Here is a 15,922-nt window from a genome sequence, read left to right on the forward strand (position 1 = left end):
TTGGGGCTGCCTTTCTCTCTGGTTCAGTCCTGCTTCTGCACCCAGTGCTTGAGTACCTATGGTGTGCAGCCCTGGGCTGGGTGTGGGTGCCAGGCACCAAAGGGCTAAAAGAGGCTGGACTCCCGAGCTAACAGGTAGAATGCAGGTGCCACCTGGAAGAGCTATTGGGGGTGACCTGCCTAGCCCTGATGTCCAAAACAGGCCACTGGGGCCCCAGAAGCAGTGACCTGAGGCCACCTCCCAGGCTAAGGGCTGAAGACGAAGCCCCCCAAGTTCCGCCCCGGCACCTGCCCCTCTGGGAGGAAGGCCCTTGCCATGGTGGTCCCATCCTGGGGCACTTGGCAGTGGGCAGTGTCCTGGGTTGCGGCACCCACTGCGGGGCTGGGCCAGGCCTCTTGATGATCTCGTCTCCCCTTTTCCTTTCCTCTCCTCGCGCTTCCTAGTCTCACGGGAAAATGGTAAGCCCCTGACGCTCACGTGCTCGCCACCTTCCTCACGGCCGGGCCCGATGCCGGCACTTCCTCCCTGAGCTGGGAGTGGGGTCTGGGGACCCGGGTGGGCCTGAGCCGGGCTGGGTTCCTGGCGTTCTCCTCCTTCCTCCCCTCAGTGTCTGGATTAAGAGGAGACATGTATTTGTGATAACAGATTTGCCGGCTGCAAAGGGTGTCAAGTGAAACCCCCCCTCCCGCCTGCCCCACCCACTCCCGGTCCCTGGAGGTTAAGGACCTGGGTGGTTTCAGAGCCACTGGGGTTTGGCCTGTTCTCTCTCTGCCGCCCTTTGTCCTCTTTCTTCTTTCCCTCCCTCCTTCCCTCTTTTCCTTTTTCCCTCCACCTTTCCTAACACAGATGGGCTCAGACTTCCCAGACGCTTCTTCCCGGGCCCCTTTAGAAGCCCCGAGCGATAGCCGGGCCTGGTGGTGGCTGAGGGGTGGGAAGGCTGGGCTGACTTCGCAGCAGCTCCCCAGGCCCATGACCTCCTCTGCCTTTTTTTGGTTTTTTCTGTTGTTCTGATTCAGACCAGTGAGCTTTTCTGGCATCACATTTAGGAAGTGAAAGTGGGCGGGCTGGCGTCCTGGAGGGGGCCCCAGGTGAACGCCTCGACGCGGGTCGTTAGAGGTGACCTGGGCTAAACCAGCAGAGACCTCATTTGAGGTTGCATCTTGGAGGGGGTCGGAGACGGGTCCCAGGACATCTCGTTAGAGGCTGCATACACATACCCACATGTGTGCACGTACAGGCCCGGGCACGAGTGTGCCTGTACATGTGCCCGTGCACCTGTGTGCACCTAGCCGTGCCCGTTGCAAGCGTGTCCCCTGTCTCCTCCCACAGTGGTCCTACGGTTTCTATCTAATTCACCTTCAAGGAAAGCAAGGCTTCCAGTTTTTCTGCAAGACGGAAGACATGAAGAGGAAGTGGACGGAACAGTTTGAGATGGCCATGTGAGTCCGCCGTGGCAGCGGCGCGGGTGGGAGGCCACGTGGATCTTTCTCGGGGAACCCGCCCCCCCCCCGGGATGCCAGCCCCTTCCCCCTGCGTGGCAGCCTCGCTCTTTAATCTACAGTGGCCAGAGGGCCCTCCCCCTGGGGCCGAGCCTCCCACACTTGACCGGCAGGGCAGCGAGTGGCCAGGAATGGCCATGGTGCCAGATGGACTCACGGTGACCCAGATCCCTGGGCCCTTACAGGCCGGTGGATTGTCACCTTTGGGGAAAAGCCCCAGAGCTGTTTTTCCATGAAATCTAGGAGGAGCCCCAATCAGCCCAACAGAGAAAGGTGATCATGGGGGTGCCTGGCCACATCAGACCTTCAGGCCAGGGTGGCAGGTCCTGGGGGCCTCCGGGCAGGTGCACTCACCTCCCTGGCCTCTTCCTCCTGGTGAGATGCACATGAAGGGAGGGTCCAGGTTCTGGGATTATTGGGAGGATCCAACGGGGTCCCGCATGGGACACATCAGAATAGATGGCGGCCAGGCGCTGGGCCCTAAGGCTTTCTAGGGATTGTAATTTTCTCCCCACCGTTCTCATGAAAATTTTCAAGCATTAATCCAAGTTGAAAGAACGTCACGGTAAATGCCCGGCCTGCTCCGTTCACGTCTTGTGCTGTCCTCTGTCGCATGCCGTCCCCCAGCCCTGGTGCCACCTGCTAGCGGGTGTGTTGTAGTGGATTGCAGACACGATTTGTTTAGATCTTTATATCTCAGGCTCGCACACAGTGACACCCTGGGTGCGGTTTGCTGAGTCACGACAAACGCTTGCACCGGCCCACACCCAAGCCCTGTCCAGATACAGCCCTTAACCATCACCCCAGAAGGTTCTCGAAAGCTCCCACTCGGACCCTTCATCCTCCCCGGGGTGTCAGGGCCCCTCGGGTCTGCCCGGGGGTCGGGGCAGATCCTGGCTCTGAGTCCCAGCCTCCTGACTCCCGGCCGCGTTCCGGAGCCCGGCTGGTTTGGCGGCTCCCGTTTCGGGGGGGCTCAGGGAACCTGGAGCCCGCTTTCCCTCCCATCAGGTCAAACATCAAGCCCGACAAAGCCACCGCCAACCAGCACAGCTTCCAGATGTACACGTTTGACAGGACCACCAACTGCAGAGCATGCGGGATGTTCCTCAGGTGAGGCCCTCTCCCGGCCCCTGAGGGAGCCCGCTGCTGCCTCCCTCCTATGCCCCCATTGCCGCCCAGCACCCCTAGGCCAGCGCCGTGCTGGGCCCCAGGGACCCGGGGAGACATCCCATCGTGTGGGAGGCAGCCGGCCCTCGGACGTTTGGGATCCAGCCGGGAGGGGAGGTGACTGTCCCCGTGGGTGCCCAGGGCCCCCTGTGGGGATGGCAGAGCCAGGCTGCGCATCGGGGCGGGGGTCCTGGGCCCCAGGGCTTTGAGGGGTGATGCCCTGGGGGGGCAGAAGGCAAGGTGGGTCTGGTGGTCCACCTCACCTCCTGCCCCTTCCCCCTCCCACTCTGGCGCAGAGGCACCTTCTACCAGGGTTACCTGTGCACCAAGTGTGGCGTCGGGGCACACAAGGAGTGCCTGGAGGTGACCCCTCCCTGCAAGATCAGTGAGTACCCATCCGCGCCCTCCCCGTGGGGCACGGGCCCTGGGGGCTGGTCCTCAGGGTCCCACGACACACCCCGAGCCGAGGGTCCCGTCATCCCTTGCAGCTGCCGGCTCTGGCAGTGTTCCCACATTCTCCTTTCCTGCCATGGTGACCCCATGGGGCAGGGACCAGATGAGGAAACAGAGGCTCAGAGAGGGGAGGACGCCGGCCCTGGGTCACACTGTGTCAAAAGGCCCAGCCGGAGCGGGAGCGGGGATTCCATGGCAAAGCCCTCTTCCTAACTGCATACTGGCTGGCTTCTCTCGGCCTCTTGGGCACCCCCTGCCGTGCTGCAGTTGTAAGCCTCTAGAATCTCCACCCCGCAGAGGGCACAGAACATTCCTGGCAGTTGCATGGAGCTTTCCGACCGCAGGGGAACACCTGACCCCTGGGTTCCCCCGCCCTGGAGAGGCCCGGCCCTCTTTAGCGACAGCCCTGTTTGTAGATGGCTCACGCATGTGCACGGCACCTACTGTGCTCCCCTTTGCCTCAGATGGGGGAAGCCTGAGGCTCCTGTCAATCCTCTTGGTTTGGGGGATGAGTTGGGGGAGGGCCCAGCCTAGAGCAGCTGGACGGGCCGCCGGAAAGCCTGAGATGGTTCTGAAAGGTTTCAAAGCCGCCACGGTCAGGGGCTGGCTGAGCTCTGGATCTGGGCATGGGGCACCCGCCAAGCACCACGCTGCTCGCCCTGCTTCATGGGGCCCAGGTGCTCCCACATCCCCGTGAAATGGGGCTGTTTTGCTGACATCCACACTCAGGGGAGCTGTGCTCAGAGCGGGTTAACCACGCTCCAGGTAGACAGGGAAACATGCCGGGCCTGCTCGTCCCCCGAGACACCACCGCCCAGAGTAGGAGAGTTTGTTAATTCCTCATTTACTGTGACTGCTGGTCCAGTGCCCTGATCCGGGAGGAGGGTCCGACAGGTCAGCCCAGACCCCCTCGTCCCCACCAAGGCCCGTCCGATGCAGCCCACTCCGGCCCGGTGGATGTTCAGCGACCCTGCCGGTCTCCTCCGGGCTAGAGGGTGCTGCCGGCCCCGACTGGCCCCGACGCAGCTTTTCAGCTTCGCCCATGGCTACCGTCCTCTTGTGGCCATGTGTCCTTTGCGTCAAGCGACTGGACAGTTCATTTCTTCTGACGGTTTTTTCCTGATCTTAAAAGTAACATACTTCTTTATCAAAAACTTAGAGGAAAAAAAAGAGGAGAAATGAAATAAAGAAGAAAATAATTATCACTTATGAACAGATTAAGAAATAACCAAAGGTGATATTCTGGTGTATTTCCTGTCAAGTTTTCTTTTTTTTTTTTGCGGTACGCGGGCCTCTCACTGCTGTGGCCTCTCCCGTTGCGGAGCACAGGCTCCGGACGCGCAGGCTCAGCGGCCATGGCTCACGGGCCCAGCCGCTCCGCGGCACGTGGGATCTTCCCGGACCGGGGCACGAACCCGCGTCCCCTGCATCGGCAGGCGACTCTCAACCACTGCGCCACCAGGGAAGCCCAAGTTTTCTTATTTTTAAATAATCTTTCTGTTTCCTTTTCCCTCTGATTATTAAATACCCATTTCCCATAGAAGATATAGAGAAAAGTAAGGGAGATGAAAGCGATCCTGGTTTTTGTCACACCAGGCAAAAACAGCTGCCGTTAGCCATCACCTGCCTTCTCCCTTTTTTGCAATGCCCCCGCCCCCGTCCCCCGTCTCTTTTTAGGTCTTTGTGTTTTTCATGATGTGTATGGTTGAGGCTTTACCACTTAAGCTGTTGCACATCTTTCGAAAGCCGAAGTCATCAGCACCCTCCCCGTGTCACTGAGAGCCCGTGGTGGGCACCTGCTTTTATTTTAAGGAGCGTGTGCTTCCCCCAAGGGCACGTGCCTGATGCCTGACGCCTGTAACCTCTGATCTGCAGGGTCTTTCGGATCCTATGCGCAAAGCAGGCTGCGACTGTGCGTGTGTTAGACGGTGTTGAAGTCACATCAGCCACACGTTAGCCCTTATAGTGCTTGTTTTGTCTGGTGGTGGAGTGGCAGCTCAGCTTGTCAGATGGCCGGGGCCCAGCCTGGAGCTGTGTTCTCCCCTTGGGTCGCCCCAGGGCAGGCAGAAAGAATCTTTAGAATGTTTGCCTTCCATCTGATGAGCTGAGGTGTCCCGTGTCCGAGGTGCTGACAAATAGAGTAGCACGACTACCACGTCTTCTGTCATTTGCCCACGGCAGGCATCACTAATCAATTGTGGAAACCTTCCCTTTGAGCCCAGGTTCTGTCTAGTGATCAGGCAGTAGCTGCCGTTGGAGCAGAGTTGGCTCATGCAGGAAAACCTGTTTGCCACGGGGTCTGGTACCCAGTGCGTGTTCTCCCGTGGGGCCCCTAAAACCAGAGCTCAGAAGTCGCCATCAGAAGTAATCGAGAGATTTTCGTGGTCACCAAGCACGCATGTCCGTAATCCAGGTCTGAAAGGAAGGGCCTTGGAGCTCACCTCGCTCACACACGTGGGCGCGCCCAGCGGCTCTGACCCCGATGTGCTTCCTTTTCAGGTTCTCCTGCAGACCTGGTGAGTCCCCCAAACCACTCCCTTCCCGCTGCCCTGCACCCTACACCACCCCGTGCCTGGAGCCGGAAAGACCCAACGTTCCGGCCCTCACGCTTCTGGGGCCAGGCCGGCTTGCAGAGCCCCTGTTGGTTTCGAGGGGCCTTTGTTTTCCTTCGTGGTCGTCAGTAGAAATGGGTCCCTGTGCATGGCCTCCTGGGCCCTGATAGCTTTCCCCCTGCCCGGCTGCCCACCCGTTCCACCTGCCCAGTGGCTTGCTGGTGGCTGTGGGTGCCCAGCTCTGACAGGCGTCTGCCCACCTGCCCCCCATCCTGATAGACGTAGAGCCCTCTCTTCAGCTGACTTGGGGACGGAGTCACTGAATTCACTTATGGGTTGTGGACGTCGTTTCTCTCCCCAGCCGTGGGGGTCCAGTCAAATTAACCAGCATGTAACGGGCCCTTACTGGGCCCTGCGTGGGCTACAGAGATGCCCTCAAAGAGGAGGGAAGACAGAACATTTAGTGTATGCAGCAGGACACGTCCCGGACAGAGACGACAAACCCCAAGCTTTGAGCAGGGAGGCCCTGGGCTGGGGTGGTCAGGGCAGGCTTCCTGGAGGAGGTGGGAGTTACTGGTAAGGGATGGGAGGGGAAGAGGACGGATGTCCCAGGGCTGCGGAGGGGTACAAAGGTGGAGGGTGTAAGTAAGAATCGTGTCACACAGGGAAATAGGTTGTCACCATCACAAATGTCCGTGGGCGCTCAGGACGTGTCCCTGGCCCCCTCCCCGCTTCCTGCCTTGACCCTTCCCTCTGGGTGTGGGGGGCAGGGGGTGTGGGATGCTTGGGCAGCCTTCCCTTCTCACTATCCTCTGTCCTTGCTCTCACAGGACACCTCTGGAGCGGGGCCAGGTGAGTCTGTGGGACTTGGGTCTTCTCTGGTACCGTCCTTGTCAGTGGTCACCCTGGGAGCCGAGCCTGGGCCTGGCCACGGTGTCTGCCACCTGGCTCCGGGCTCCCAGGGTGTGTGCTGCCCTCCGGCCCCATCTCCCTCCCACCTCCACGGCCACTTCCCCTGGGAGCTTCCTTAGTTTTTGATGACGCAGCGCCAGGCATGGGGCCAGGGCCCAGCCTGCAGACAGTCAGGGTCCCTTCAGCCCAGTAGAAGCCCTGAGCTGCAGCCCGGAGACCCCGAGCAGAGCAGACTCTGGGACACTGCTGCTGTTACTTTACCATTTTCTCCGTCCCCCCACGTCCCCCTTGCTCTGCGTTGGGTAGCAGGAGAACTGAAAGCACCAGGTATGAGGCAGCCCGAGCTGCGGACAGAGTCCAACCTAATCATGAAAACAGAAAGCAAAAACCATGCTGCTGCCTCTGGGGCACCAGCTTCAGGAACCAGGCCTGGCAGACGCGGCCCATGCAGGGCTGGGCCGGTCAGAGCAGGGCACGGTCTAGGAGAGGCCTACAAGTTTTGGGGGGGGGGCTCAGGCGGGCCCCCCATCAGCCCAGGGCTGCCCCGGAGTGGCTGTGTGGCCTTGGCAGGTCGCTGACCCGGCCCCCACCTCTAACAGGATGGGTGCCCCGTCTTCTACTCCGTGCTGCTGATTCGAAAGGCGTTTGGATGACGGCACAGAAAGCGCTCTTTAAAAATAAGTTGCCGTTACTGCAGTAATACCCTGAATCTGTTAATCTCATAAATAGTTTACTTATGATATGTAACAAAGGGACGTGGGAGCCTTACGGGAAGAATTTAGGGAGGGGCGATACAGGCCCATGGCCTGCTTCCAAGAGCCCCGAGAGGTCTGGAGAGGTCTGAGAAGGCCGGGGAGGTCAAGGTCAACCTGGGGTGGGCTGCCACCAGGACGAAGCCACCGAGCCACGCCCTCTCCTGCCCTGTCCTTCGCAGGTCCCAAGATGGTGGCCATGCAGAATTACCATGGCAACCCTGCTCCCCCCGGGAAGCCGGTGCTGACCTTCCAGACGGGTGATGTGATTGAGCTACTGAGAGGCGACCCTGAGTCTCAGTGGTGGGAGGTGGGTCCTGGACCTGGGAGGGTCTCGGGCCCCCGGCTACCCCCTCCCCACTCCCCAGGGTAGAGGCAGAGGGTCCTGCATTTCCAGGCAGGGGTGGGTTTGGGGTGCGAGACCATCGGGGTCGACAGGAGTGGGCTGTTAGCAGGGCCCGGGTCTTGGGGTGTTTGCGTTGAGGTGGTAGGGGGTGCAGCATCCCCTCACGGAAGAGATCGTCCTCCTGGCGTCCAAGCCCTTTCCCTGTCTGCCTCCTGCCTGGGTTATGTCCTGCACACACATACACCCCAGGCCCCGCCCAGGCCATGCCACGCCCACCCTGCTCCCCGCCTGCCCCAGTTCAGGCCAGCACCACCTTGCTCAGCACTGGGGGTGCAGCATGACCGAGACCCGCCCACCGCCCTGCCCCAGGAGGCCCAAACACGGACGCAGGTCCATGTGATGGTTTACGGCTCTGAGCCGTGAAACCTGCTGTTCTGATTATAAGGCCTGAGAAAGGGGAGCCATCGATGCTGCTCCGAGATCTCCCAAGCCCCAGTCCACGGGGTCTACGTGGTACCGCAGGAAACCGGGGCACTTGCCCAGGCTGGGTGACCAGGGCGACCTGCTTAGAGTTGATGCTATAGTGCGTGTGTCCAAGTGTCCACGTACCGTTACTGCCGTCGTCGTTGTTGTGTGGCGGTCCTTGTCAGCACGTACTGACTTACGAACTTGTCGCACCAGACTCGGCCTCATGTAACTGGAGATTCAGGAGCTGAGAAGGTGTCTGCGTCTGCCCCGCGCTGACCCCAGCCACCCAGTTCCCCTCCCTAGCTGTCACCAGGGCCATCAGGTTTGGGTGGCCTCGCAGAGACACTTTGCTGATGTGAAAGTGGGGGCCGGGAAGGCCTTGGGAGGGTCTTCCAGGCAGAGCGAACGGAGAGAGTGAACAGTCACCCCCAGGCCCTCCCACGCTGTGCTGTGTTTTATCAAGACCCCCAGGTCCACACGCCCCTCACAGTTTGGGGAGGGCCGGTGTGGCTAAGAGGAGACAGCAGCCAGGAGAGGGGGCTCTGGTCCCAGTGCCGAACAAGCCGTGTAGCTTCTCTGGGGTCTGTGAAGTGAGGGCGCCCCAAACGGTGATGAGGCCAGCTGAGGTCACAGCAGGAAGGTGGTGCTGTGATGGGCTTCTCAGGGACTCCCCTCGTCTTCCTCAGGACAAGCTGAGTGTACACTACAATGCCCCCTCCCCCCACCACTGGCCAGGCCAGGCCCCGCCGGCCCTGACCATCTGTCCTCTCCCAGGGTCGGTTGGTGCAAACCAGGAAGTCAGGTTACTTCCCTAGCTCGTCTGTGAAGCCCTGTCCAGTGGATGGAAGGGTGAGTACTTTCCATGGAAGCTTCTGGAGCATGGTGGCCAGGGTGCCGTGGGTGCTGAGAGCTGTCTCCTCACTCAGGACGCCCTGGACTTGTTCAGGCCGTTGTGAGCTGGCCCCGGAGCTGGGATGAAGGGCCAAGGGGCAGGGGATCCCTCCTCTTGGGAGGGCTTGGCTGTTTTAAAAACACTAAAATGGGCATCTCTGCAGCAGGTGCAATGGACCAAAGACCAGCCGCCTTTCTCCACACTGGAGGGACTTTATAAGTCTCTCCCTCGAACATAAGGACTCAGAGCTAGATGTTACGATGTTTAGGAAAGAGGCAGTATGGCATTTCTTGCATCTGAGCGCTGTGGCGCAAATTCTGCTGTCACAAAAGGCATCGAGCTGTCAACCAGCAATTGCGTCACCCACACACACCCCAGAAAAAGCTAAAAGTGAGAGAGTGAAACTTCTCCCGAAGGAGCAGCAGGCAGGTGCCCGACCCCCTGGGAGCCCCGGTCCACCTACCGGGCCCTGCCCGGCCTCTGGCCCCACCGCCCAGCCTGTGCTTCTGTGCAGGCCATTGCCCAGTCGAAGGAGAAAGCATTTTAGGACAGGCTTTGCTGGCAGGTCGAAGGGACCAGACGGCAGAGGAAGAAAATGTCACTAACTCACTGGGTGGCCTGCGGGGGTGCAGGGGGTCCCTCAGGGTCCCTTCCCAACCCTGGCCCTCAGTTTCCCCATCTGCATGGTGAATGGGGTGGGGAAGGGACAGGTAGTCTGGGAGGCTCTTCCCAGCCTGTGGCCCAGTGAGGGGAGGTCAGGCCAGCGAGGGCGCAGCGCGGGGTCTGGAGAGCCGCGAGGTTTGCTGCAGACGCGGCTCTCCACCTGCAGAGCGGCTGCTGCCCGCCCAATGCCTGTCCTTGGGGCTGCGGCCCGTCCGCTGCAGGGGGTGCGAGGTATAGGGTGTGCTCCTGTCCACCGGTGGGCCGTCATAGCCGCCTTCAGGTTGCTCTCTTCCCCCTTACACTGCACTGTTAGTTGGATGCTATATGTTCATTCATTCGCTCAATCAATCAATCATTCATTCGATCAGACCCACTGAGCACCTACTCAGAGATGGTGAGTCCTGGCTGCTGCCCTCAGGGACCTCCCAGGACGGTGGCTCTGGGCCTAAGTCCACAGACGTTCTGGTAGCCAGTGCTGGGCTCCCGGGGTCATTGATGATAGGACGTCGCTGGGCCCTGCTCTGTGGACAGTGCCTGGGGATACACCAACCCGAATGTTCTCTCCTGCCCATCAGCCGCCCATCAGCCGGCCGCCGTCCCGGGATATGGACTACACCGCGTACCCCTGGTGAGTGGATCAGCGGGGGCCCCAGGCTGCCTCTCGTGTCTCCAGGGCGGCTGAGCCAGGCTGCACGCGGCCGCCTTCTCCCCTCCTCGGCTCTGAGTCGCTGGGAGCCCCGGGGGAGTCTTCTCTACCCCGAGGCTGCTGTTTCCCCGTCTGTCAACAGATCATCAGGTTCTAACATTTGGAAGAACAAAGCCCTTTTTAAAGTGTGATCTTACTTGAGCCTTGTCTAAAATACCAGTCTGTAGAAGGAGGTATATTTAAGGCCAAAATTATAATTGTATTTGCTCCTACGGGCTTGATGAGAGCAGTGGGGCTGTTTGATGAATAAAACGTGGAGGTGACGCGGTAGGTACGAGTCTCAGATGCAGGTCGGCCTCGGGGCCAGCTTTTACCGCTCTGCCGCCTGGCTCACCGGCTGCCTGGAAGAATGACTGCCCTTCAGTGACCATGGCCCTGCAGAAGCTCGCCCTGTGGCAGCCCCAGAGCAGTGCAGCCGCTCGACCCCGGGAGGGTCTGCCCTTGTGGTTTTCGGTTTGGGGTTGATCCCTGAAGCCACCCCGGGACCCCTGTGCCCAGTGGTGTGATGTGCCTGCACCCTCGGTGCCCCTGGCCTCCCCGGCACCGCCCCATCTGGGTCTCTGAGACCCCTGGGTCTGTTCCAGTACGCTGTTCACCCTGCATTTGGGCCTAATGTGGAGGGTGGAGGACTTAAGCTGTGATTTTCACTTGATGGGATAACGCACAGAACTTTAATTTTCTAATGAATCTGTTTACAAAAGTCCCAATTCAGCCCGACAGGGAGGTGCAAATGGGGTCAGGCTTTGTTCTTGAGGTTGGGGGTCGGGGTGGGCTTCATTTCCATAGAGCTAGCGAGAAAAGCTTTCAGTCAGTGTGTCGGAAACCCACCCATGGAGATGCTGATGGTCTCCAGTATGTTAGGACACAGAACAAAACCCCCCATGAGCAGTTTGTGTTTATCGCTGCTTATTAAACAATGACAACTCGGAAAGGAAGTTTGATCTAATGTCTTGTTACCCTGAACGCCTCCTGCAGGCCCAAGGTTCTGGAGGGTGGAGGCCGCGGTGGAGTGCCTGGGGCCTGTTTGGGGTCCTCGTCTCTCCCCCAGCCACCTTCCCTGTGCGGGCTGTGAGCGGGCACGCGGATGCCCAGCCCCGCGCGTCTCCTCCAGACCCCGCCTACTGCTCGCCCCTCCTCCTGGGGGCGTGGCCTCACGTCCCAATAGGCTTTTCGGCAGATTAGAGCCGAGTCAGTGAACAGCCCCCGTTTCCCCCTCTGCTCCAGGTTTGCCGGCAACATGGAACGGCAGCAGACCGACAACCTGCTCAAATCCCACGCCAGCGGGACCTACCTAATCAGGGAGCGGCCGGCCGAGGCCGAGCGCTTTGCCATAAGCATCAAGTACGTGGAGGCTGGGGCTCAGAGAGACCCCTGCCCTCATGCCGTTCCGAGCCAAGGAGCCCACATCCCCTCCGGATTCTGGGCTTGTTGGGTGTGGCCTTGGGATGCGTTGCCCACGCCAGGGCACTTTTGAGATGCAAGGGCGTCAGCGGGTCTGCACAATGCACCTGGCCCGGGACAAGCGTGAGTGATCCTGGCCTGCCGTCGGCCTTGCCCGAAGCCGCCCCGTCGGCTCGGTCTGGCGTTTTTCAGGTGGTGGGGGCCAGAGGAGCTCAGGGATGGGGACAGGCCTGTGGTGAGAGGTCAGGGACTTCCAGCGGCCCCGCAGGTGGCCTTGGAGAACATGGGCAGTCACGCTGCTGCCAGCTCGGGGCTCCAGCCCGTGGCCTTTGGGCTGGGGTCACCCCGCTCAGACTCTGCCCCCTTGTGGGTCTTCTGTCTCCTCTTCAAGAGACAGAATCTGATTGGTCATTGGTCACCATCGGCATAGGACACACACTGGACAGGAGTCTCAGGCCGGTGAATAGAGGGTTCTGGTTTGCCGTGACCTTGATGGGGTCAAGAGCCCCCAGCAGGGTGACCTGTATCCAGGGAAGGCCCCCTCGGGGTCTGCTGGGTGGGTGCTGGGTGGGGGGTGGGGCAGGCCCAGCGACCGGGCCACCGGACGGCCACAGAGTCACCGCCTGGGTGCTTCTGGTATCGAGTCACAGAAGTCAACGCGAGGGAGCAGAGAGGCCCTCTCGGTAGGAGATGCAGGAGCGCCTCTGGCCGTTAGGGGCAGACGGGAGCCGGGCTCAGTGGGCCGCACCCAGGTCCTGAGCACACAGCCCACGCCCATCTTTCCATCTCAGCTTTTGTTCTCCCGCCCCCTGCCTCAGCTTCCGCTGCATCTGTGCCCAGTGGGGGCCGAGGGCACGAGCGCCCCAGCAGCAGGGCGCGGGTCCCGGCCTGAGCACGTGCTGCCGGCCCGCGTGCCTGCGCGTGTACACGTGCGTGAACGTACCCCCAGCCCCTTCCTGCGTTACTGGGAGGCTGCAGGTGGTCATGCCCTGGTCCTCCGGGACAGGGTCCCACTGTACAGAATGGCTGTTGGAGGACCCCTGGGGTGGAAGAGCTGGAGGGGTCGGGATCTGGGCAGCTAGGAGGAGCCAGAACTGAGGACGAGACCCCCACCTGGGTAGACAAACTGCGACGGTCCCCACGGGCTTTCCAAGAGGCCCCACTAACGTTTGGGCCTGAAACAAATGCGCTGGCTTTTCTAAAATACAAAATCCAAAGGACACCTGCAGCCTTGAAAGTGACAGATGTCTAGTGAATGTCAGCTGGGCACAACCTGGGTCACCTGGTACATAGGACTTGCTCTCAAGCAGAGATCAGCTGTATCCGCCGTGGGTGGTGGGAGCATCGTAAGGTGTGTGACCCGGTGCAGGTGGGGCCTCCCGCAGTGAGAGTCTCAGTAGGGCCCTGGGAGATCAGTGGCGCGTGAGGCGTGCCGGCAGGCCTGTGGCAGAGACTGGGAGCACCAAGCAGTGAAGTGGCAGAGACGTCTCTCGCCTGATAGGAATTCGCGGAGCACCTTCTGGGTGCCTGGCCCGCAGGATTCTGGAGTGGGGCTCAGACGGGTCTTGTCCAAGGAGCCGGGGTGGGGCTGCACACACTCAGCTCACTTTGAATCCAGGAGAAACAGAGTGGTGGGTGTTCTCCAGGGCCCCACGGGAGAGGAGGCTGGCCAGCTGGGCGTTTGCTTATTTAACAACTGTTTATTCCATTAACTGGTTTCCGGATGTTAAACCAGCCTTGCACTCCTGGAGTGTCCCATTTGGTCGTGGTGTAAAGGCCTCTTTATACGTTGGTGTGTACAGATGTGCCTGTGGAGAGAGTGCGTTGAGGATCCGTGCCTCCGTCGTCATAGGGGATATTGGCGTGTCGTTTTCTTTACTTGTGATGTCGTTGTGTGGCTTTGTGATTCGGAGGCAAGGGGTGCGCGCTCTCCAATGAGGCCACATTTGAACTGAGACCTGGACACCAGGCAGGGCCGTGAGGGTGGCAGGAGGGTGAGCATTCGGGGCTGAGGGGACAGCCAGTGCCAGGGCATGGCAGGCTTGTGCCTGGCGTGTCTGAGGAAGAGCTCCTCGGGCCAGCTGGGGTGAGGGTGCTCCCTTCGGGCCTCACAGGCCAAGGTCAGACCTCTGACTTACAAACCATGCTGTGAAAGCCTCACCAGGTGATGGGGGAATGGGGAGGGGGACATCCCCAGTGCAGAGAACAGGTGGAATCCGGGGCAGGACATCACAGCGGCGCTGGATGGAGGAGAGGAGGGGAGCTTCGGGGCCTGAGGCCTTGGCTGACCCGGGAGTTTGGGCTTCAGACGGGTGGCCTGATGGATGGATGGACAAGCGGTAGGAGACAGGCCCTGGCCGGGGCGGGGAGAGAGGTTGCAGCCACAGGAGCAGGAGGTGTGGGCCGAGGGCCGGGGTCTTCGCTCAGCAAACATACAATAAGCCTGGACCCCTGGGGGGCCGGGGGCCGTGTGGCTCGCGTAGTGACCGGCGCTCCCGTGTGCTCTGCCCAGATTCAATGACGAGGTGAAACACATCAAGGTGGTGGAGAAGGACAGCTGGGTGCACATCACCGAAGCCAAGAAATTTGAAAGCCTCTCAGTACGTGATCCCGCAGCTCCAGCCGGCCCATCCCCGAGGGGGGTAGGAGGGCCCAGGTCCCCCACTGCAGCCACACCGAGGAGGAGGGGCCCCTGCACCCACTCCTGCGGGCCGGGCTCGCAGAGGGGGAGAGCCCAGCAGGGGCCCCCGTCTCCCTGGGGAGGAGGGTCTTCCCAGTGTGGGAAAGATCCAGGGAAACTGGATTGTAGGGCACCTTGGGACAGGGAGGGCCTCGTCGCAGGCCCCCGAGTCAGGCTTCTGTCCCCCAAACCCCGTGGTGGACACAGTAGGGCCACCAGCATCACAGCCCATCCGCTTCCAACGCCCCTACCCCCAGCTGTCCCAGCCCAGCCAGAAAGCCGCGAGAGGCATAGTCCTTCTTAAAATGATTTTAAAGTTGGACCTGGTGTTTCTTTGCTAAATTACGCTTGTTCCGTGCACGGAGAACATCTAACTGGAGCATTTGGGCTCTTAGACTGCCCACTGCGGCCGCAGAAACACACCCAGTAAAACAGAGAGTATCCACAGTCTGCCCCCAAACCTGATGTTCTCGTCTCAGGGTGAGCCCCCACCGCCTCTAAGTAGAGCCTAGGTGTGGTTTATAGGTTCTTTTTTCAAACAAAGCCCCTGGCCACACTGGACCCAACTCTTAGTTTACCTCTCAACACAATGAATGCTCACCAGGGGCACCACCCTCTTCCTGCCCCACTGTAGCCGCGTGGCATTCGGTCACGTGGATATGCTGGGATTTTCTCGAGGCACTTGTGGGCGTTTCAAGTGTTTCTCCATTACGAAGAGTGTCGCAGGGAGCATTTGTGTCCATCGATCCCGGCCTTCTTTCCTGACTCTTCCCTTAGAAACTTTTGGGAGAGAAATTGCAGGATCAAAAGTTTGCGATACTGACCACCCTGCCCCCAGTTTGGGTTCTAGGAGGGGCAGCGAGGAGGAGGGGTGTTTTCGGGGGTCAAGGAGATGAGTCCCCTGTGAGAACCTGGGGAGGTGGGAGAGGGAGGGCAGGGCGTCTGGGAGGACTGCCTGGAGGCGGAGGTAGCAGTGAGTGTGTGCGTCTTGCAGGAGTTGGTAGAGTACTACCAGTGCCACTCGCTCAAGGAGAGCTTCAAGCAGTTGGACACCACGCTCAAGTACCCCTACAAGTCACGGGAACGCGTGGCCTCTAGGGCCTCCAGCCGGTCCCCAGGTAACGCCCGTGCGCGGAAGGCTTCTGGTGGGCTACACTGACCTCGGCCAGGAGCCCCTTCCCTATTCCCACCCCGGGGAGCAGTGGCCCAGGCCCCGCAGCCCTTCACCAGCACCCTCCTGAGCCAGGGTGCCAGGGCGGCCCCATGTGACAGGTGGGGGGGTGCCAGCTATGAATTGCTGCTCCGAGTTTCGATACCTCTGCCTGGAGGTCAGAGTGGGGAGGGAACAGGGCAGGTCCCTTCTGTCCTCAAATCCATCCCTGTGCCCCAGCATCCCCCCCCCCCCCCCCCCCCCCCGCGCCCCCCCCGGCG

The 15,922-nt window shown here is 60.5% G+C and overlaps 1 protein-coding gene across 1 annotated transcript in view; it reads left to right on the forward strand.

Annotated features, from left to right (window-relative positions):
- VAV2 (vav guanine nucleotide exchange factor 2) overlaps positions 1-15,922 on the forward strand; it is a gene marked incomplete at its 5' end in the record, with an annotated part of 182,669 nt that overhangs the window by 158,654 nt on the left and 8,093 nt on the right. The window contains 11 exons of the mRNA XM_024762236.1: positions 1,330-1,439; positions 2,508-2,609; positions 2,963-3,051; positions 5,619-5,635; positions 6,502-6,523; positions 7,518-7,645; positions 8,924-8,998; positions 10,280-10,332; positions 11,635-11,751; positions 14,324-14,411; positions 15,486-15,609. Of these exons, the coding sequence (XP_024618004.1) occupies positions 1,330-1,439; positions 2,508-2,609; positions 2,963-3,051; positions 5,619-5,635; positions 6,502-6,523; positions 7,518-7,645; positions 8,924-8,998; positions 10,280-10,332; positions 11,635-11,751; positions 14,324-14,411; positions 15,486-15,609 (925 nt within the window). The remainder of the gene's footprint in view (positions 1-1,329; positions 1,440-2,507; positions 2,610-2,962; positions 3,052-5,618; positions 5,636-6,501; positions 6,524-7,517; positions 7,646-8,923; positions 8,999-10,279; positions 10,333-11,634; positions 11,752-14,323; positions 14,412-15,485; positions 15,610-15,922) is intronic.

The sequence above is a fragment of the Neophocaena asiaeorientalis genome, unplaced genomic scaffold (assembly GCF_003031525.2).
Source record: "Neophocaena asiaeorientalis asiaeorientalis breed wild unplaced genomic scaffold, Neophocaena_asiaeorientalis_V1.1 scaffold78, whole genome shotgun sequence".
NCBI classification, from domain to species: domain Eukaryota; kingdom Metazoa; phylum Chordata; class Mammalia; order Artiodactyla; family Phocoenidae; genus Neophocaena; species Neophocaena asiaeorientalis.